At 47.8% G+C, this 23,671-nt stretch overlaps 1 protein-coding gene across 2 annotated transcripts in view; it reads right to left on the bottom strand.

Annotated features, from left to right (window-relative positions):
• CAPZB (capping actin protein of muscle Z-line subunit beta) overlaps positions 1-23,671 on the bottom strand; it is a 143,861-nt gene that overhangs the window by 45,446 nt on the left and 74,744 nt on the right. For both annotated transcript variants that reach the window (XM_038746437.1, XM_038746436.1), the window contains exon 3: positions 17,009-17,122. In XM_038746437.1, coding sequence (XP_038602365.1) covers positions 17,009-17,122 — 114 coding nt within the window. The remainder of the gene's footprint in view (positions 1-17,008; positions 17,123-23,671) is intronic.

Raw genomic sequence — 23,671 nt, forward strand, 5'->3', positions numbered from 1 at the left:
TGGGGCTCACGGTCCAAACAGGAGGGAGAACAAGGTATACAATCCCCATTTTTACAGATGAGGCAACCGAGGCACGAGAGGTTAAGTGACTTGCCAGGGTCACACAACAGGCAACTGGTCGAGCTGGGATGAACACCCCGGGAGTCGGACTCTTAGGCCGTGCACTTTCCATGAGGCCACGCTGCTTCTCCAGCTTCTTAAGCATCTGGTTCAGAGTTCTTTGTCAATCAATCAAATCAATCGTATTTATTGAGCGCTTACTGTGTGCAGAGCGCTTGGGAAGTACAAGTTGGCAACATATAGAGACAGTCCCTACCCAACAGTGGGCTCACAATCTAAAAGGGGGAGACAGAGAACAAAACCAAACATACTAACAAAATAAAATAGAATAGATATGTACAGGTAAAATAAATAGAGTAATAAATATGTACAAACATATATACATATATACAGGTGCTGTGGGGAAGGGAAGGAGGTTGAATGATGTGCCGGAAGAGATTCTGAAATCATCTGGTTCATTCCATAACATGTTTTCAGGCTAAATGTGCCGGGTTGAAAACTTGAGGTTTTTTAATGGAGCTAAGTTTACTGACCGTTTGGTGGAGGGGAACGAGTGGGCCGTGAATGAATGGCGGCGAGCTTTAGCGCTACCCAAACAGCTAGTGATCCCTCCTTCCTGCTCCGTGAATTGGGAATGCTTCCCTAGCCGGGATGTTTAAAAAGCTCCTTGTCCTCAGGTTTCACTGGGGTGATTTTTAAGATACATCTGCAGCTTCGAAAGTCACGTGACAGCAGGAGATACGGCCCAGAGTGAACGGTCCCCGGGACCTGAGAGAAGAGACTGTTCATTTCAATTAATCTAGCGTGGCGTAATGGATAGAGCAGGAGCCTGGGAGACAGAAGGTCACGGGTTCTAATCCCCGCTCTCCCACTCGTCTGCTGTGCGACCCTGGGCAAGTCACTGTCCTTCTTTGTGCCTCAGTAACCTCATCTGGAAAAGCGCTCGGTCCAGTGCTCTGCACACGGTAAGCGCTCAATAAACACGACCGAATGAGTGAATAAATGTAAAACGCAGACTGAGCCCCTTGTGGAACAGGGACTTGCTTGTACCCCACCCTTTCTCATTTTAATACATAGCACAAGCTTGGTGGTGTCTAGGGCTGGGAAACTGTAGTCGTATTCTTTAATCTGAGGACTGATCCAGATTCTGCCAATCCCGTCAGTCGGGGCGGGGGTCCCGCCTTTTAAGTATAATAATAATAATAATAATGGTATTTGTTAAGTGCTTACTATGTGCCAAGCACTGTTCTAAGCACTGGGGCACACACAAGGTTATCAGGTTGTCCCGTGTGGGGCTCACAGTCTTAATCCCCATTTTACAGATGAGTTAACTGAGGCACGTTGACATTATTATTAATACTAATGCTAATAATAATGATGATGGTAGCTCTTAAGCGCTTACTATGTGCCGACCACTGTTCTAAGCACTGGGGAAGTTGAGAAGCAGTGTGGCTTAAGGGAAGGAGCCCGGGCTTGGGAGTCGGAGGACATGGGTTCTAATCCTGGCTCCTCCACTTTGCTGTGTGGCCTTGGCCGAGCCACGTAACTTCTCGGTGCCTCAGTTACCTCATCTGTAAAATGGGGATTAAGACTGTGAGCCCCAAGTGGGACAACCTGATTACCGTATATCTACCCCAGTGCTTAGAACACTGCTTGGCACATAATAAGCACTTAACAAATACCATCATTATTATTATTATTACAAGTCTTCTAGACTGTGAGCCTACTGTTGGGTAGGGGTTGCTGAATTGTACTTTCCTAGTGCTTAGTACAGAGCTCTGCATTCATTCATTCATTCATTCAATCACATTTATTGAGCGCTTACTGTGTGCAGAGCACTGTACTAAGCGCCTGGAAAGTACAAGTCGGCAACATATAGAGACAGTCCCTACCCAACAACGGGCTCACAGTCTAGAAGGGGGAGACAGACAACAAAACAAAACATAGTGCTCCATAAGTACGACTGAATGAATGAACACAAGCAGGCTGTCCCACATGGGGCTCACGATCTGACCCCCCCATTTTACAAATGACATAACTGAGGCACAGAGAAGCAAAGTGACTTGCCCAAGGTCACAGAGTGGCGGAGCCGGGATTAGAACCCATTAGAGTTAGGAGTACCACGTTCCTGCTCCTTTGCCACGGTTGGACGAACGCCCCCCGGATGGCACGCTCCCAGAGACAGCGGAGGAAGAAAACTCTTCCCGTCCCCCAAACCGGACCCTGGAATACGGTCCGCGTTGCCGGCGCGCGTCGCTCGGCTCTTCCCGCCAGCTTCACCAATGTGTCCCAGAGCCTGCTGAGGGACGGGCATTTTACTGGAAATTCTTTCCAATACACACACAGGTGCACCGATCCCCCGAGCAAACATACCGATCGGCTTAGGCATGTGTAACTTTAATGCCAGTTACACTTCGGAGTGCACATCTGGACCCCGGCTGCGGGGCTTTACGGCTCTCCTTGCAGGCCGGCCTTGTATTTTTCTTTAAGGAGCAGTAACAAATCCCTCCATCCGACAAGCAGCAGCCTTCGGCGAACACCACGACGGCTGGAGCTGCGCCCCTGGCCCCTACGGTGGCTTGAAGTTTGGGATTTCTCACCATCCTTGGCCACCGATTTGAACTTGGCGGGTTTTGGCCCTTCTTTGTCCGTCCCCCTCCTTCCACGACCCCTCCCACCCGAACAGGGACAGCTCGGAGGCCTGAACTTTTCTATGCCCCACGCCTACTGTGAGACACTGTCTGACCTGATCATCCTGTAACTACCCTGGTGCTTGGAACAGTGCTTGACACATAGTAAATGCTTAACAAATACCACTTCAGTGCTTTGCACATAGTAAGCGCTTAATAAATACCATTATTATTATCAGTGAGAAACTTACCTGCCCCCTCAAACCACAATCATTCTGGGAGACCAAATCAGAGCCTCCGATGTCTGCCCCTCCACCGCCACCTTAAATAAAAACTCCTTTAAAAACTCCTTTAAACCATCGGCTTTAAAGCACTCCATCGCCTTGCCCCCTCCTATCTTACCTCGCTGATTTTCTACTATAATCCAGTAGCTCGCTTCGCTCTTCCAACGCCAACCTGCTCCCTGTACTTCAATCTCGTTCTATCTCGCCGCCAACACCCTGCCCACATCCTGCCTCTGAACTCCCTCCCCCTTCATACCCGACTGATCACCACTCTCCTTACCTTCACAGCCTTATTACTTAATTTCTCTGTGCCTCAGTTAGCTCATCTGTAAAATGGGGATTAAGACTGTGAGCCCCACTTCGGACAACCGGATCACCTTGGATCACCTTGTATCACCCCCAGCGCTTAGAACTGTGCTTGGCACATGTGTACTATGCGTACTATGTGCTTGGCACATAGTAAGCGCTTAACAAATACCATCATCATCATTATTATTATTAAAATCACGACCGCAAGAGAACTTTCCCAACTAGGCCCTCATCCCAGACTGAGCCCCTTCCTTCCTCTCCCCCTCGTCCCCCTCTCCATCCCCCCCATCTTACCTCCTTCCCTTCCCCACAGCACCTGTATATATGTATATATGTTTGTACATATTTATCACCCTATTTATTTATTTATTTTACTTGTACATATCTATTCTATTTATTTTATTTTGTTAGTATGTTTGGTTTTGTTCTCTGTCTCCCCCTTTTAGACTGTGAGCCCAATGTTGGGTAGGGACTGTCTCTATATGTTGCCAATTTGTACTTCCCAAGCGCTTAGTACAGTGCTCTGCACATAGTAAGCGCTCAATAAATACGATTGATGATGATCCCCCCTAATCCTCCGTCCAACTGCATTGCCCTTGAGCTTCCATTTGTAACCTTTAAGCATTTAACATTCACCGTCCCCCCTCTGCCCCACTGGACCTGTGTTCATATCCACAATTTATATTGATGTCGGTTTCCCTCTCTGGACTGTAAGTTCCTTGTGGACCAATCAATCAATCAATCGTATTTATTGAGTGCTTACTGTGTGCAGAGCACTGTACTAAGCGCTTGGGAAGTCCAAGTTGGCAACATATAGAGACAGTCCCTACCCAACAGTGGGATCAGTCTAAAAGGGGGAGACAGAGAACAAAACCAAACAGACTAACAAAATAAAATAGAATAGACCAGACCAGAAACATGCTTATCAACTCTGTTCTAGTGCACTTTTAGGTATGTGGTATCTGTGCTGTGGAACCGCTTATCTTATTCATTCAATCGTATTTATTGAGCACTGTACTAAGCGCTTGGGAAGTACAAGTTGGCAACAATTATCTCTGTATGCCCTAGCAGCAGCAGGCCCTGCTGTGCCCTTAGTGCTTTATGCACTATCGCTGAGTGAGCGGCTCACATCCGCTGTTTTTTGGGTTTTGGTTTAGACTTCTTACTAACGTCTTGTTAACCTCTTACCACGTGCCAAGCACTGTACTGAGCACTGGGGTGGATGCCAGATAATCAGCTGGACAAAATACCTGCCCCGCATAAATCTCACAATCTAAGCGGGAGGGAGACCAGGAATTGAATCACCATTTAAGGACAGACAAGGCAACTCAAGCACAGAGAAGTTAAGTGACTCGCCCAAGGCAGGGAAGGGGCAGAGCAGGGATCGGAACTTGGGTCCTCTGACTCTTAAGCCCGTGCTCTTTCTGCTGGGCCTTGCTGCTTCCCGATCGTTGGGGGCTCCGCTGGGAAATGAGGTGGGACCAACCGATCGACGGGATTCCCTGAATGCTTCCGTGTGCAGACCACTGTACTAAGCGCTTGGGAAAGTACAATAAATAGAGATGTTAGACGTGATCTCTGCCTAAAGAAGACGAGCATTAAAATCAATTACAGACAGGGGAAATAATAGGGTTTTAGGATACGAATCTAACTGCTATGGGGTTTGCGGGGGTGGGGGGGGGGGGGAGTATCGATGTGCCTAAGGCCTTCACGGCCTCCAGACCGTAAGCTTGTTTGTGGCCAGGGAAAGTGTCTGTTTACTGTTCTGTCGTACTCTCCCAAGCGCTCAGTACAGTGCTCCACACACAGTAAGCATTCAATAAATATGACTGACCGACTGCCTAGTGCCCAGGCAAAGCAGGCGGGATCGGTGGCCATGGAACAGGTAACCTCTGTACCCTCCCTCTCAGCAGGCCTGCTGTGCCCTCGAATGGCCTGGACGGAGTACCGGAGTCTCAAAAGTGGTGGGGCACAGAATCCCAGACCTCATTCAAGGAGGATGTGCTGCCAACTTGTACTTCCCAAGCGCTTAGTACAGTGCTCTGCACCCAGGAAGCGCTCAATAAATACGATTGATTGATTGATTCAAGGCTTAAGAGTGAAATCTGCTCCACGGTTCCCATGGGCAGTCCGAGGGGTTGAAAGCTCTGCTTTCCCTAAAGTGAAGCCACCAAATAACTCAACTGGCAGAGACTCTGAAGGCTTCAACAGCTAACTTTCTCCAGCGACCAAACGGTTATAACAGACCTGTATAACTCCCCTGAAGAACCTGGTAGCTGACAGAAACCCCGATTCCCTCCTGGGGAGGGGAAGGGCAAAGAAAGGGAACTGAGTGCGAGCCTGTTTTGTAGCTTTAGTTTGGGCACTCAACGGCACACTTTCCTGCCACCTTCCAGTTGCCTAGTTTGCTTGGAGAGCTGGAAATATAGCACTGGGTCTTCCGTGTTCCCAAGGCCCCTTTCTGACACACGCCCGAAGAAGCAACAATTCTAGTCACACATAAAAATATTCATCATACCCTTTTTTTTCTCAATATGGCATTTGTTAAGCACTTACTATGTGCCAGGCACTCTACTAAGCACTGGGGTAGATACAAGCTTAAAAAGTTGGACACAGTCCGTGTCCCACATTCATTTAATCATATTTATTGAGAGCTTACTGTGTGCAGAGTGCTGTACTAAGCGCTTGACCACACGGGGCTTACAGCCTTAAACGCTATTTTGCGCATGAGGAAACTGAGGCACAGAGAGGTGAAGTGGTTTGCCCAAAGTCACACAGCAGACCGGTGTTGGAGCTGGGATTAGAACCCAGGTCCTCTTGATTCCCACGCCTGAGGTTTAACTACTGAGGCATATCAGACGTAATATTCTGTACTTTATTACCTGCTCCCTTGCCTTTATCGAGGCTATTCCTTGGTAGCAAATACTTGAGAAAGTAGTTGTGGAATCACCGCGTCTTTAAAGATAAAAGATAGAAGGAGCCCGGGCTTGGGAGTCAGGGGTCATGGGTTCTAATCCCGGCTCCGCCACTTGTCGGCTGTGTGACTTCAGGCAAGTCACCATCAATCGTATTTATTGAGCGCTTACTGTGTGCAGAGCACTGTACTAAGCGCTCGGGAAGTACAAATTGAATAATAATAATGGCACATATAAAGCGCTTACGATGTGCAAAGCACTGGGGAGGTCACAAGGGGCTCACAGTCTTCATCCCCATTTTACAGATGAGGTCACTGAGGCCCAGAGAAGTGAAATGACTTCCCCAAAGTCACACAGCTGACAAGTGGACCCATGACCTCTCACTCTAAAGCCCGGGCTCTTTCCACTGAGCCATGCTAAGTCCCAACTTCTCTGTGCCTCAATAACCGGATCTGCAAAATGGGGATTAAAACCGTGAGCCTCACGTGGGAGAAGCCGATTACCTTGCATCTACCTCGGCGTTTAGAACGGTGCTTGGCCCAGAGTACGTGCTTAACAAATACCTTCATTATTATTATTAGGGGCTGGAGTGGGGAGAGAATCGAAGTGTTTAAGGAGTACAGATCTGAGTGCGTACGCAGGAGAGAAGGAAGGGTACAGAGCTGGGGAAATGAGGGGTGAATCATGGAGGGCCTCTGTGAGGAGGTGTGACTTCAGGAGGCTTTTGAAAGTGGGGAGTGTGGTGGTCTGCCAACTATGAAGAGGGAAAAAGTTCCAATCAATCAATCAATCGTATTTATTGAGCGCTTACTGTGTGCAGAGCACTGTACTAAGCGCTTGGGAAGTACAAGTTGGCAACATATAGAGACAGTCCCTACCCAACAGTGGGCTCACAGTCAGGCCAGAGGTGGATATGGGCAAGAGGCTGCTGGCCAGATGGATGAGATCGAGGTCCAGTGAGCAGGTTTGTGTTGGAGGAGCAAAGTGTGTGGGCTGGATTAGGGTGAGGGACTTGCAAAGTTAGGTAATAATACTAATGATGGCATTTGTTAAGCGCTTACTATGTGCCAAGCACTGTTCTGAGTGCTGGCAGGAAGGGGACAACTGATTGAGTGCCTTAAAGCCTTAAAGGTAAGGAGTTTCTCTTTATTCATTCACTCAATCATATTTATTGAGCGCTTACTGTGTGCAGAGCACTGTACTAAGCGCTTGGGAAGCCCAAGTTGGCAACATATAGAGACGGTCCCTACCCAACAGCGGGCTCACAGTCTAGAAGGGGGAGACAGGCAACAAAACATATTAACAAAATAAAATCATCATAAAAGGTACTTTATTGTGGACACAGACTGGAAACCACTGGAGGTTTCTGAGGCGTGGGGAGATGAGGACTGAATGCTCTTTGAGGAAAAATGATCCCGGCAGCAGGGTGCAGTATGGACTGGACGGTCCATACTTCCGGCCCAGTCCTCCATGTCTAATATGAACCAGAAGGGGGTCAATCAATCAATCGTATTTATTGAGCGCTTACTGTGTGCAGAGCACTGTACTAAGCACTTGGGAAGTACAAGTTGGCAACATATAGAGACGGTCCCTACCCAACAGCAGGCTCACCGTCTAGAAGGGGGAGACAGAGAACAAAACCAAACATACTAACAAAATAAAATAAATAGAATAGATATGTACAAGCAAAATAAATAAATAGAGTATTAAATATGTACAAACATATATACATATATACAGGTCCAGACTCGGTTCTGGGGGATGGCTATGAGGCTGCTGGGAGTTAAGCTCCTCTATGACCTTTTAGTTCTCTAGACTGAAATACCATTCTGGGCAGAGATCAGAGATCTACCAAATTCACAGCAGTGTACTCTTCCAAGTACTCAGAACAGTGTTCTGCACAGAGTAAGTGCTCAATCAATACCACCAATTGCTTGATTGATCTTGGGGAAGATCCATGCGTGGGCAGCTGCACTCAAGCCCCTGTGCCAAAGTTTCTATAACCCCAAAACCCTGAAATGGAAAAATGGGCTTAAGGAAAGGAAGAGAGACCCGATCCATTCAACTCAAAGGGGATGGGGGTCACAGGCCCCCCTGGGCCGGGCCTAGCATTTTAAGTGTCCCTTTGGAGACTAATAAAAAAAGGGCTCAGCCTTATCCAAGAGCCCACTAAGAAAGCAATGAGGAAGAACAGTGAGAAAGGCTTAGACAAGGTTTCTAAAATTGCAGAGGGGTGGGAGGAATAAGGGATCCATGAGGGCAGGATTCGTGTCCGCTAATTCTATTGGATAGAGCACTGGGCTGGCAGTCAGAGGGTCATGGGTTCTAAACCTGGCATCACCACTTGTCTACTGTGTGGCCTTGGACAAGTCACTTCACCTCAGTTCCCTCGTGTAAAATGGGGATTAAGACTGAACCCCATGTGGGACAGGGACTCTGGCCAACCCGACTTGCTTGTATCCACCCCAGCACTTATGACAGTGCCTGTCATTCATTCATTTCATTCATTCATTCAATCGTATTTACTGAGTGCTTACTGTGTGCAGAGCACTGTACTAAGCGCTTGGGAAGTACAATTCAGCAACAAATAGAGAAAATCCCCGCCCTCAACAGGCTCAAAGTCTAGAAGGAGGGGAGACAGACATCAGAACAAGTAAACAGGCATCAGTATCTTCATTATAAATAAACAGAATTATAGATCTATACACATCATTAATAAAAATAAATAGAATTATAATTATAAATATGCACATATATAAACAAGTGCTGTGGGGCGGGGAGGGGGGTCGGGGCAACAGAGAGGGGGAGCAAGGGAAAAAAGGGGGCTTAGTCTGGGAAGGTCTCCTGGAGGAAGGGAGCTTTCAGTAGGGGTCATGTCATATAGTAAATACCACGATTATCATTAATATTACTATATAGTAAGTATAGTACAGTACTCTGTACACAGTTACTGTTCAATAAATACTATTGATTGATTAATTAACAGAGAGGAGCAGCATCCCTCCCACCCCCCCACCAAGCCAGCTCACGAGTTCAAATGCCGCCTGAGTGGGAAGGGAGCAGACGTCACCGAGGAAGGCCAACCCAGCTTCCTTTTGCAAGCCTCTCTTTCCAGGCCTCTAGGGCTGATTAGAGAAGCTAATTAAAGCTTTTGAAGATTCTCTCGGACCCAAGCGAAAACGAACGCACAATAATGTTCCCCATCCCCCTCTCACCTCCGCCCCGAAGGCTCTGGCCCTCGTTAAGCTTTGATTTCAATCGATTGCACACCCACTAAAATTAACCAAGAAAGCCAATAAATTGCAACCGCATGTCTGAAAGCACTATCGGGGCAGAGCCGAAAGCCAAGAATCGCAGCATATGGGGTAGATGTCCGGGGCAGATGGGAGCAATCATCTTCGGAAGAAAGCTAGGCCGGCCCCGTTCGGTTCAGAGCATCTGGCCGCAGGCAGCCCCGGGGAGTCAGGGCCTCCGCGGCAAGCCTCTGACGCAGAACTTCCTAGCTGGGAGAGGTCTGGGTTTGCCTTGGGGGCTTCAAAATTAAAGAGTTCATCTTGGGGTTCAAGTGACCCAGCCAGTGGTTTCCCAAAACCTTGATTCTGACTACCCCGGAGCCTCTTCTAAACGAGATGGATCACTCTACCCAACTGATGTGGCTTTGGGTCTACTGGAATCACAGTTTACCAAACCCAAACTGGTCTTCCTTCCTAACCCGAGTGGTGACGAACATGAGTCCTCTGTGCCAGCCTTTCTCCTGGATTCTACACTCTGTGACACCCCGTCCCCCTCCCCAGGCCAGGAGGGTTCACTGGGAGGACACAACAGGCCCCATCAACTGGGCCCTGGGAAGCTAAAAAATCCACAGCAGCCTGGATGTACGGGGAGAAAGTGATGAGATTCGGGACGGTTTCGCAGCCTCCTAGGGCTTATCTCTGTTCTAAATGGGTCTTTCATCCTACAGGAATTTTCAGCACAGCCTGTCTGCAAACTGACTCTTCAAATATGAAAATCAGGGCTGACGGGGACACACTCTCAACAGTTCCTTGATACGCCTTCTTTTAGAGAGGGGGAGAAAAAAGTGACCATCAAACTCTTCTTCCTCTGATGATAACAGAAAAGGTAGGTGATGAATGCTTAAAAGAGAGAATGTTAACAGGGGAAAAGACACGTGTGAGGAACAGGGATAAATACACACCTGGCAGGTTCAAGCAGACTCTCTTCACCCTCCTCATTACACTCTGGCCTATCACTTCCCTGCCCTCTCCCCAAACGGAACGGTATTAATCCACCTCATCAACTTCTTACAGCTTTCATCCAGTCATAAAACGCTTGGGAAGAGGTGGAATAGGTTGACATTCTTCTGGTGACAAAACCAAGAATAAATCTGCACCCGGGATTCACACACTTTGCTTTTCAAACCCGGAGTTTGAAAAGCCCACTCCCTTCCCTAGTGACTATATTTATTACCCTGTGGGTTTCTAATTATGATGCCTCTACAAAGCCAAAGTACTCAGGTAGAATAGAGGATAGAAGTTAACAGGCCCCGGGGGGGTGGACATCAGACTTGCTTGGTGCATATACTGCTTAGAATGAAGTAAACCCACCTGTCACGGTGGAGCCAGGATTAGAACCCACTGCCTTTTGGTTATTGCCTGTTATTTTGGTCACTTTTCTCTGTGGCAGCCCCCCTCAAACCCACTGCCTTCTGATTGAGGGGGGCTGCCACAGAGAAAAGTGACCAAAATAACAGGGTCCCCGGTTTAGGCTACAAACGAAGGAGCAGGGCGAATCAGCACTCAACTGACAAAAGATGAGGAGATTTGGGCACATCCAAACTCCGGGCTCCTCTTTCACGGACAGGATAATTTTCCTGAAGAAAAGCCACGCTAGAGTTACAGTTTCTTTCAAGTCTCTGATCCCCAAACGATACAACACTTTAGTGTTCCTTGACAGTCGACGGTTTTATGAGAAAAATTGCTGCTCGCAGAAACCACCAAACTGTAGTAGATGAAGCACGGCAAAAATGTGAAGAAATCCTGAGTTTGGCACCTGTGTAGGCCAATTCCAAAGATGATACTTTAAACCAATCAATCAAATGGTTTTTCCTGAGTGCTAAGCACTACAAGAAGCACTTGGGAGAGACCATTCCATGCCATGGGGAGGAGACTGGAGAAGGAAAATGAGGTACAAATAGGAGTTTGGCTTGGAAGAAGCCAAGAGAGCAAGGTGGGCTCTAGCAGGAGGAAAGGGTAGACAGTTGAAGAGATGGTTGTCTCCTTTCCAGCACGTACTACTGAACCCATAATGTACATGATGTAGATATATAGTTCTGTCACTGGCGAAAGGGCGGGTGGGGGGAGGGAGGGGAGAGAAAAGGAAGGGAAGGGAAAAAGCACAGACTGTTATAACAGTCTCAACAACAACAACAACATCAAAAAACCCCAAACCACAAAGGCAGGACCACTTGAGAACCACAAGAAGAAAACCAAAGGACGGACCAATGACGGTCAGTGGTCCTCTGTTCCACTCCTGCCCTAGCCACCCAATTTTTGGCCAAATCTACTCTGGAGTGGGACGAACAACTCCAACTACGAGAACACTCAAAAATCTCCAGTGGCTACCAATCAACCTACGCATCAGGCAGAAACTCCTCCCCATGGGCTTCAAGGCTGTCCATCCCCTCGCCCCCTCCTACCTCACCTGCCTTCTCTCCTTCTCCAGCCCAGCCCGCACCCTCCGCTCCTCTGCCGCTAATCTCCTCACTGTGCCTCGTTCTCGCTTGTCCCGCTGTCGACCCCTGGCCCACGTCCTCGCCCTAGCCTGGGATGCCCTCCCTCCGCACATCCGCCAAGCTAGCTCTCTTCCGAGCTCACCTCCTCCAGGAGGCCTTCCCAGACGGACCGCCACTCCTTCCTCTCCCTCCCCATCCCCCCGCCTTAGCTCCTTCCCCTCCCCTCAGCACCTGTATATATGTATATATGTTTGTACATATTTATTACTCTATTTTATTTTGTTAATATGTTTTGTTTTGTTTTCTCTCTCACCCCTCTAGACTGTGAGCCCGCTGTTGGGTAGGGACCGTCTCTAGATGTTGCCAACTTGTACTTCCCAAGCGCTTAGAACAGTGCACAGTAAGCGCTCAATACGACTGAATGAATGAATGACCACTCTTCGCTGACCGAGCCCTACCCCCAAGCCCCATTTCTGAATTCCTCCTGTGCACAAAAGCATTTTTGTCCTACTCAAGTCACGAACTTTTCAGCGTTCTTTTTCCTCTTTCCGGTGAGTCTTCCGAGAGAACTTGCCGTCTCTCACTAACCCTGTCACTAGACCTGTCCTCACAGCCTCTCTTATCTTGTCCAACGGCTCGGCGTGTCAGCATTTAACGGCCCAGAGTAATTTCGGATGGCTGACATGAAAAAGATGTGATGCTGGATGAAATGTCTTCTAACAATGTATTCTTTCGTGATGGCCATTTGTTAAAATCACAGAGTCAACATTTTCATTTTGCAATGGAGAGCTCTGTAACTTCAGATCCAAATTCCATCCTGTCACACTATCACACAGCAACCTGAGTCTCCTGAGGAAGAAAAAACAAAACCCCAAACCCCCCGAAACTCAAACAGAATTAATCTCTCCAGTACTCACTTTAGACCCCGGAGGCTTCTAACAAGGGAAAGTTTCAAACTAACATTTCAGGCCACAAAAATAAGCAATGCTAAATTGGGTCTGACTGAGGATCGATCCAGTCCAGGTTTCGACATACTAAAGGGTCACCATCTTGCATTAGAACACTTCATCAGTGCATTTAAAACTCAAATAATCCTCTACAATACCTGGGTGATCAGAAAAAAGTCAAGTCCAGTTTAAATTGTTAGGAGTAGTTACTAAGTCTGCTGTGTGACCCTGGGCAAGTCATTTTCCTTCTCTGTGCCTCAGCTGCCTCATCTGCAAGACGGGGATTATGACCGTGAGCCCTGTGTGAGACCCATCCTGACTAGGTGGTGTCCGGTACAGTGCTTACTACAGTGCCTGGCACATAATAAATGCTTAATACAAAAATCATCATCATCATCGCAAGTGGGTAACAACCTAAAAAAAAATCTCTACACGGAGTTAATCTGTTTTTACACGTGAAATCGTTTAAATTGTTAGTCTGCTGTGAGACTACAGGCAAGTCATTTTCCTTCTCTGTGCCTCAGTTGCCTCATCTGCCAAACGGGGATTATGACTATAAGCTCTGTGTGAGACTCAACCTGATTAGGTTGTGTCCAGTACAGTGCTTAGTACAGTGCCTGGCACATAATAAATGCTTAATACAAAAATCATCATCATCATCACAGGTGAGTAACAACCTAAACAAAATCTCTACATGGAGTTAATCTGTTTTTACAAATGACATTTGTATAAAACTCTTATAAACTACCTCCAACAGAGCCAGACCAATCCAGGTGGTTGCGAACACTTAACCCATTTTCACGTGATTTAGATTAACACCAATGTTCCTTTCCTTGTACAGATCCAGTCCTAATACTGAATCCTAACCTAATTTTCATCATGCTTATTGGCCTTCCCCCCTATATTTAAACTTAAAAGGTCAGGGTTTCTGAAGAGCGGATTAACTAGTTGGCCCCTATTCCTCCCGTAAATCCTCTTCGCCATCCTTAACCACTCGGGGAGAATTGAGTTTATCTAGAAAATACATTTCAACTGCATGAACTGCAATAACGTGCGGTTATTTCCTAGCACGGACTGTTCATCAGTATTTGGATTCTTCTCCTTTGAAAAATTTAAACACAGCTGGTATTCTGTTGACTAATGGGCTGGGTTCAAGAGTCCTACCGGCTAACTCGAGGACTATATAAACTCTGCTTGTGATTTAGCTTTGAAAAGTTTTTAGAGGCAGAAACACAATTCTGGGCTTCGTGACCGAGTGGGTTATGAGGTGTTTGATGACCAGATCTGAATGGAGATGGGGTTTAAGTGGAAAAAAAAAAGGGACACGCGGATGTGAACATGAGAATCTCATCAGTAGTAGAGAAGAGACAGTCTCGAGGGACATCGAGTCTTTCGCTTTAGATTACGTCCATTGTGGGCCGGGGACGTGGCTGCCAACTCTGTTGTACTCTCCCAAGAGCATAATACAGCGCTCTGCATTCATTCATTCATTCCATTACATTTACTGAGCGCTTACTGTGTGCAGAGCACTAACTAAGCGCTTGGGAAGTACAAGCCGGCAACATATAGAGACGGTCCCTACCCACCAACGGGCTCACAGTCTAGAAGGCACACGGTAGGTGCTCAATAAACAGAAGCAGTGTGGCCTAGTGGGAAGAGAAGGGGCTTTGGAGTCAGAGGTCATGGGTTCAAATCCCAGCTCCGCCAATTGTCAGCTGTGTGACTTTGGGCAAGTCGCTTCACTTCTCTGTGCCTAAGTTACCTCAGCTGTAAAATGGGGATTAAGACTGCGAGCCCCCCGTGGGACAATCTGATCGTCACCTTGTAACCACCCCAGCGCTCAGAACAGTGCTTTGCACATAGTAAGTGCTTAATAAATGCCATTAAAAAAAAAAAGAGCATGCGCCTGAGAGTCGGAGGATCTGGGTTCTCATCCCGGCTCTGCCATTTGTCTGCTGTGTGACCTTGGGCAAGTCTTCTAATGTCTCTGGGTCTCAGTTTCCTCATCTGTTAAATGGGGATTAACTCCTCCTTCTCCCCTACCTGTGAGCTCCACGCAGGACAGGGATCGGGTCCAAATTGATAACAGCACTCTACTGTGAGTGTTTTGTGCACAACACTGTACTAGGAGCCTGGGAGAAAATAACACAACGAGCTAGACGCATTACCTGCCCCCAAGTGCTCTGCATACAGTAAGCGCTCGATAGAGACGAATGACTGAATGAGTGAGCGATCTTACAATCTAGGTGTGGCCTCGTGCATAGAGTGTAGGAAGGACCTGGGTTCGAATCCCGGCCCTACCATTTGTCTGTGGGTGATGTTGGGCAAGTCTGGGCCTCAGTGACCTCATCTGTAAAATAGGGATTTTAAAGACTGTGAGCCCCAAGTGGGACAGGGGCTGGGTTCCCACTACAGTGGCTGGCATACAGTAAGAACTTAACAAATACCAAAATTATTATCATCATTATTATCGTTTTAATAATAATAATAATGATGGTATTTGTTAAGCGCTTACTATGTGCAAAGCACTGTTCTAAGCGCTGGGGGGATACAAGGTGATCAGGTTGTCCCATGTGGGGCTCACAGTCTTAATCCCCATTTTACAGATGAGGGAACTGAGGCACAGAGAAGTTAAGTGACTTGCCCAAAGTCACACAGCTGACGATTGGCGGAGCCGGGATTTGAACCCATGACGTCTGACTCCAAAGTCCGGGCTCTTTCCACTGAGCCACGCTGCTTCCCATGGTTTTGAGTGTACCCCTAGGGCTTAGAACAGCGCTTGGCACATAATAAGCACTTAAGAAATACAATAATTATGATTATAAGTTATTAACAAATACCAACGATTGATTCATTCAGTCAGTCGTATTTATTAAGCACTTACTGTGTGCAGAGCACTATACTAAGCGCCTGACTGATATTAAGCCCATACTTTAGAAGAGGTGATCTTTGGCTTATATAGAAAAGGGAATTAATATCCTGTTAGATTGTGAGCTTTGGGAGGGTGTGGATTGTGTCCTTCCAAGTGCTTAGTGGAGAGCTTTTTCCACAGGCAGGGAGATGGGTGAAAAAGCGGACGCGGGACGACAATTGGGCGATGTGACACGTGACTGGATTGATGTGCTGGCAGTTGGGACGGAGGGGGAAGAGGTGGATTCTGGAGGTGTTGCGGTGGAAGAATCGACAGGATTTGATGATAGACAAAACAGGGGGGTTAAAAGAGAGGGAGGAGTTGAGGACGTTGCTGAAGGTCACAGGTTTGAGAGATGGGGAAGGTCGTCTACACACTGGAGGCCCTTTGGATGCCCCGCTGGAACTCTCAAAGAAAGACGGTTCTCAGAAGTAATCGACAGAACAACCTTTTCTCCCTTTCGGCCCTAAAATCCTTCAACGTACACTATCTCTTTTAACATTAACAGCATATGGGAGACCCCCAGTGAAGTTTATTCCTTAATGGTTTGCTTCTGATTTTGAAAGGGACTATGCGCCCCTGCCTGGGAAGTCTTGGCTCGGTGCATCAAAAAATTAAGAAGAGATCAGGGGTAAGGAGACTAAAGACCAAACCACAAAACAAACTTAACACCAATCTCTGTAAATGACTGAGCAGCGAGAATGCCAATCAGTCCAGGTGAACACTTGGTGATCTCTTCAGCTAGCGAGCTAGTAATTCATCACGATCTAGTGGAAAGAGCCCTGGGAGACAGAGCACCGGGGTTCTAATCCTGCCTCACCACCTGCCTGCTGGGTGACGTTGGGCAAGTCACTTCACTTCTCTGAGCCTCAGTTTCCTCATCTCTAAGAAGAGGGTTCCACACCCATTTTCCCTCCCATTTTATGACCGTGAGCTCCATGTGGGACAGAGACTGTCCAACCTGATACCCTGGCCTTTAGAACATTACTTGGCATATAGTAACTGCTGAACAAAGACCACAGGGATTATAATTGTTCAGTTTCTGCTGCATTCAGCCGAAAGGACAACCATAGTGGTATTCCTCTGATTGAGAAGAAGGCACAGTGCTCAAAGAGCAGGATCGCTCCATCTGTTTCACTGACTGCTAATTTCGTGACCCTTAAGGAGATGAAGGGACAGGGGTGAAGATTTCCATCCAAGACAGACCAAGTTTGAACTCACAGGTCTCGGTACTGGTCAAAGGCATTGTTGGCTTCCACCTCCAGTTTCCGAAGGCGAGCGGACGGCATGGCCCCATCTTCCAAAGGCGGGTCATACTTGTTGCTCCATGGTGACCTGGCGGAGGCAGAAGAGACAAAGGAGAATGTTTCAACAAATCCAGCCAAGTAAACATGGGACACTGGGAGCCCCATGTGGGACGTGGCCTGTGTCCAACCTGATTAGCTTGTAATAATAATAATAATTGTGGTATTTCAGCGCTTACTCTGTGCCAGGCACTGTATTCTCTCGTTCACCCCTCACATCCAATCCGTCACCAAAAACTGCCGCTCTCACCTCCGCAACATCGCCAAGATCCGCCCTTTCCTCTCCATCCAAACCGCTACCCTGCTGGTTCAATCCCTCATCCTACCCCGACTGGATTACTGCACCAGCTTCCTCTCTGATCTCCCATCCTCCTGTCTCTCCCCACTTCAGTCTATACTTCACGCCGCTGTCCGGATCATCTTTGTGCAGAAACGCTCTGGGCATGTTACCCCCCTCCTCAAAAATCTCCAGTGGCTACCAGTCAACCTACACATCAGGCAGAAACTCCTCATCCTCGGCTTCAAGGCTGTCCATCCCCTTGCCCCCTCCTACCTCACCTCCCTTCTTTTCTTCTCCAGCCCAGCCCGCACCCTCCGCTCCTCTGCCGCTCACCTCCTCACCGTTAGGCCTCGTTCTCGCCCGTCCCGCCATCGACCCCCGGCCCACGTCATCCCCCGGGCCTGGAATGCCCTCCCTCCACACATCCGCCAAGCTAGCTCTCTTCCTCCCTTCAAAGCCCTACTGAGAGCTCACCTCCTCCAGGAGGCCTTCCCACACTGAGCCCCCACTTTCTCCTTCCCCTCCCCACAACACCTGTATATATGTTTGTACAGATTTACTACTCTATTTATTTTACTTGTACATAGTTACTATCCTATTTATTTTATTTTGTTAATACGCTTTGTTTTGTTGTCTGTCTCTCCCTTCTAGACTGTGAGCCCGTTGTTGGGTAGGGACCGCCTCTATATGTTGCCAACTTGTACTTCCCAAGCGCTTAGTACAGTGCTCTGCACACAATAAGCGATCAATAAATATGACTGACTGAATGAATGAATGTATTAAGTGCTGGGACGGATAAAAGCCAATCGAGTTGGACACAGGCTCCGTTCCATACGGGGCTTACAGTATCTTCCCCAGTGCTTAGGACAGTGCCTGGCACATAGTAAGCACTTAACAAATACCTTTAAAAGAAAAGGTTGGGAGCTCAGCAGCAGTACGCCCAAGACCCAGGTCTCCGAACCACGGAAACGGTGTCTTTATTAATGGTTCAGAGTCGGTCGGGATCCAAGGCTTCTGAATATCTGCAGGCAAGGAAGTCAGATTCTTGAAAACTTTTGTTTTTGACTAAAAACTTTCCCTCAGCGCAGTCACCACGAGGAATACACTGACCCCTTTTTCCCCTGACGGTGCTTGGGTAGCTTTGCCTTCAAAGTGAGTCCTGCATAATCTAAGTGATACTCGTTCCCTCACATCCACCGCCAAACACACGGTTTAGTCCCAAGTGGCCAATTTGATTCACCATCCTCGGAAACTCCACACAGCACATTACCAGGGAAGCTTTTCCCACCCACCAACCCAGGCTCCTTTGATGTAATGAAAACCAGCTTTCCTCCTTCTCAAGCGCAGACGCTGGCCGAGCTTTTCCAAACGGACTGGGCCACATCAGGAAAGCATTTAACCTCAGAGAAGGAATTAAAAAGGGTCTGTAAGTAGAAGGCTTACTCGTTAATTCTTGCAGGTGGGGCTCAGAGCGGCAAGCTCAGGGAAAAGAAACAAGTATTAAAAAAGAGGGGAGGGGGGAGGAGGAAGCAGAGAACAATAAGGAATTTTCAAGGAGTCCCTTAGCCTAGTATTGCAGGATCTTTAGAGTCACCATGGTATAAAACCTGCATTCCCTTCTTCATTTCCCTTGTGGGCAACAAACCTACATATATATCATTGCTTGTTCCAGTGTCCTCAGCTTTCTTTCAGGCTCTGGTTTTTTTCCGAAGGGAGAAGGTTGAAGGGGAAGGAAGCAGCAGGGAACAAATACGAGTGTTCACGTGTGGGAGCGTGTACACACACTCTCTTTTTTCAATCTGCCTAACCTAGGCTTTAATTCAATCCGTGCCCGAGAGGCTTTTCCATCTAGTAGCCATTCATTACTAATTGCTCTGTGAGTCACCTACCAGTCTAATTTAATGCACAATGTCGAGCGTCTCGGTCGGCCCTCCCGCCTCCTTTCCACTCGGGTCAATTTTTCCTTGTCTCGCCTCGGTCCGCCGGGGCTCCTTTGGTCAGGTCCCGGGGCCGGGTGGCATTTTTAGGGTTGCAGTGCCTAGAAGCTGGGCCCGGGGAAACTTTCTGACAGACTATCATTGGTCTGCTTACCACAAGCCTGGCACAAATGGTGCCAACAGCCAAAGCGCAGAAAAGAATGAGATGGGAGAGATTCCCCTGCCTTTTAGTAAACCAGCTGCCGGATTGGCACTCCTCGCTAACAAGCGCTTAGTACAGTGCTCAAGCGCCGAGAACAGTGCTTTGCAATCAATCAATCAATCGTATTTATTGAGCGCTTACTGTGTGCAGAGCACTGTACTAAGCGCTTGGGAAGTACAAGTTGGCAACATATAGGGACAGTCCCTACCCAACAGTGGGCTCACAGTCTAAAAGTAAGTGCACACAGTAAGCACTCAATAAATGTGGTTGAATGAACCAATTTAGGAAGCACACCCAACTACATGAGGGAGTTCTGGACGGTCACCTGAACCCCGTATCCTGGACTGTCCCATAGCAGCCTGGCCTAGTGGATAGCGCACGGGCCTGGGAGACAGAAGACTCGAGTTCTAATCCTGACTCTGCCACGTCTGCTGTGTGATCTTGGGCAAGTCACTTGACCTCTCTGGGCTTCAGTTCCCTCACCTGTAAAATGGGGATTAAGACTGTGAGCCCTATGTAGAACAGAGACTGTGTACAACCTGATTAGCTTGTATCTAACTTCAGCGCTCAGCACAGTGCCTGGCACATAGTAAGTGCTTAACAGATACCATAAATAGCAAAAAGACAAAAAACACACACTCCGGCAAAGGCTCATCGGGTACCTGATCCTAAGCCAGCTTGATGGGAGGCCGGGGGTGGGGGGAGGCTTCCTGAGTTCAAGGACTTCAGAGCAGTTTGAGGGATTTGCAAATGGTGGAAACACCTCCTCCATGAAGCCTGTCTTGCCTTGACTCTGTCGAGTCGTCTCCGACCCATAATGACGCCATGGACACATCTCTCCCAGAACCTCCCACTCTCTATCTGCAATCATCCTGGTAGTGTATCCTTAGAGTTTTCCGGGTAAAAATACAGAAGTGGTTTACCATTGCCGCCTTCCACACAGTAACCTTGAGTTTCTGCCCTCGGGTCTCCCCCGTGCCACTGTTGCCCAGCACAGGTTAGTTCTGTACTTCCTAATTCCCCAATTTCCTCATCCAGCTCACCCATGAACTACTTCAGCACTTAAGTTTATGTCTCTTTATTATCTCCTTTCTAAGGTGTCCTTTGGGCCGTTTCCACCTATTTTGCTTATTGCACATTTGGCCATTTGCTCCACTAGCCTGTCCCCATAGTCTGTACAGCTGAGGACAGATGGTATGCTTCCCGCGTGCCCAGGAAAATACTTGGCACACAGCAGGTCTCAATGAAAGCCTCTGATGCTGAAAGTCACATCATGTAGGAGCTATTCGGAATGGGGAGAAGACACCAAAATTAGGGAATCACTGCACTGGATAATCTCTGGGAATAGGCTTTCTTACAACATTCAGTTCATTCACTGGTAGGTCGGGAGGGGGGAGAAAGTTTGCTAGCCCAAAACTTGTAATCTTTTCCAGACAATCTGGCTACAGAGCAGGACTTCCCGCATCTGTGTGTTTGTTGCCACATCTGTGGGCCTTGGGCAAACTTCTTGGAAGATGGCATGCCCTCTTGGAAAGAGCAAGAGCCTGGGAGCCAGAGGGCCGGGGGGCCTGGCTCTGCCACGTGCCTGTTGTGGGACCTTGGGCAACTCACTTTACTTCTCTGGGCTTCGGTTTCCTCATCTGTAAAATGAGGATTCAGTCTATTTTCCCTCCTACTTAGACTGTGTGGGACTGGGTCTGATTGGATTACCTTGTATCTTGCTCTGGGCTTAGCACAGTGATTGGTAGATTTCAAATACTACAGTCATTAGTATTGTCATTATTATAAGTGTGCTAGGAAATTTGGCACAGCCATCATCTTTAACACCATTACGCGTGCACGGACCCATTCCTACAATTTGGAGTGCCCAGAACAATGCTACATGGCAGTGCTGTGAAATGGTGTGCCCTCAACCTAAGAACCTCCTATGATGATTTTTTTTTAATTTGTTAAGCACTCACTATGTGCCAGGCACTCTATAAAGCTACATGGCAGTGCCGTGAAATGGTGTGCCCTCAACCTAAGAACCTCCTCTGATGATTTTTTTTTTATTTGTTAAGCGCTCACTGTGTGCCAGGCACTCTATAAAACCCTGATGTACACAAAAGCTAATCAGGTTGGACACAGTCCATGCCCCACATGGGGCTCGCAGTCTCCATCCCCCTTTCACAGATTCATTCATTCAGTCGTATTTATTGAGCGCTTACTGTGTGCAGAGCACTGTACTAAGCACTTGGGAAGTCCAAGTTGGCAACATATAGAGACGGTCCCTACCCAACAGTGGGCTCACAGTCTAGAAGGTAACCTCATCTGCTAACAGATGAGGCCCAGAGAAGTGAAGTGGCTTGCCCGAGGTCACACAGCAGACAAGTGGCAGCTTCTCATTTAGCCTGTGTTACTAATGATGATAAAGAGAAGCAAAGCTTTGTAGATCTTTATTCTCCCCTCGCCATTATTCCAGAACAGGGGATGGGATGGGTAAAAGAGAGATAGGATGAAGATCAGAGCCCTGGCTGTACCTGGTACACGAGTCCCTGCAAAAACCTTTTCAGGGGCGAGAAGCAGGGTGGAGGAAAGAGGAAGGAGGGTCAGGGGAAAGAAGAGAATCATTACTCCATATTGAAATCTGTAATGCAATTCTGGGATAGAAGCCCTTGAAATGAACCCAAGGATGGGGCAAGCTTTTCTTTGATTTCCTTGTTGTCTGACATTTGAAACCAACATTTTTAAGACTTCTTACCCCGGGCTTTAGAAATGAAGCACCAGCAGGAAACCAGGCTCTGCCCCTGTGATTATCTACAATCAAGACCTTAAGCCTATCGGTTTGCTGAGGGGAGTGGAGGAGAATTTAGTGCTACACTTCCCTTCCGGGCAAAGCTGTTATTTCCTTCCCAAAAGGACAGCTTTACCCTTCGCCCATAAGTTTGGGTGGAGGGAAGCTCACCAACCATCCCAAGGTTCTTCGTGTGACTTCAGAAAGATGCTAACCTCTGCCGAATCTCCCCAGTTGGCTTTTTATTAAAGGAGGCTTGATTAGATGGGGAAGAGCCGGTCCCTTCTGCAGACTGCAGGGCTGGAATTTTTTTTAAGAAGAGCCTATAACTTATGTTTCTCCAGGCTTGCAGACCACAGCATTTCAGACTGTTAGTGGTGGAGCCAGGAGTAATTGTAGTTAGAAAAAAAAACACAACAAGATTCATAACACTACCCAAAATATTTTTAGTGGAGGGGGGGAGTGGTACTGAAACACATTTAAGAGCTTAAATGGAGGCAATTTGAAAAAAGACAGATGGACAAGAGCGCTTAGATTTCAAAAGTCAGGCCTTTCATTTCCCTCAAAGAGAATGCTTTCTGTTTCGCCTAACAGGTTTCAAACAGCGTTGCTGGCAACGGCTGCTCCATAAGGATCCCATTTAAGCGAGCGATCAAACACAGTCAGGATGGAAATGTGTGGAGAAAGTCAGAAGCCTTGAAGTTTCAGACCAAGGACAAAAAGAAAGGAAGACAGAAAAATGTCCTGCCTTGACGCTCTGGAGTCTGCAGTCTGTTGAGATGCCCCAGCCATCTTGGTTGGGACTGAAGGAGGACAATCGGAGCTCGCTGGGAGGTAGGTAATAATAATAATGATAGCATTTATTAAGCGCTTACTATGTGCAAAGCACTGCTCTAAGCGCTGGGGAGGTTACAAGGTGATCAGGTTGTCCCCCGGGGGGGCTCACAGTCTTAATCCCCATTTTACAGATGAGGTAACTGAGGCGCAGAGAAGTGAAGTGACTTGCCCAAAGTCACACAAATGACAAGTGGCAGAGCTGGGATTCGAACCCATGACCTCTGACTCCAAAGCCCGGGCTCTTTCCACTGAGCCACGCTGCTTCTCTGGTAGGTATTACTACTCACCATGGACCCAGATGGAGGGGATGATCTCTTACCTAGTCATCTCATCCACACTTCCCTAAGGGGGACAGGGATTGTATCCAACCCAATTTCCTTGTATCCACCCCAACGCTTAGTACAGTGCGTGACACAGAGCAAGTGCTTAACAAATACCCCAATTATTATCACAGCATGGCCCAGTGGATAGAGCACGGGCTGGGAAGGTCACGGGTTCTGATCCCGGCTCAGCCACTTGTCCGCTGTGTGACCTTGGGCAAGCCGCTTCAC

This window comes from Tachyglossus aculeatus, chromosome 5, assembly GCF_015852505.1.
Source record: "Tachyglossus aculeatus isolate mTacAcu1 chromosome 5, mTacAcu1.pri, whole genome shotgun sequence".
In the NCBI taxonomy this organism is placed as follows: Eukaryota; Metazoa; Chordata; class Mammalia; order Monotremata; family Tachyglossidae; genus Tachyglossus; species Tachyglossus aculeatus.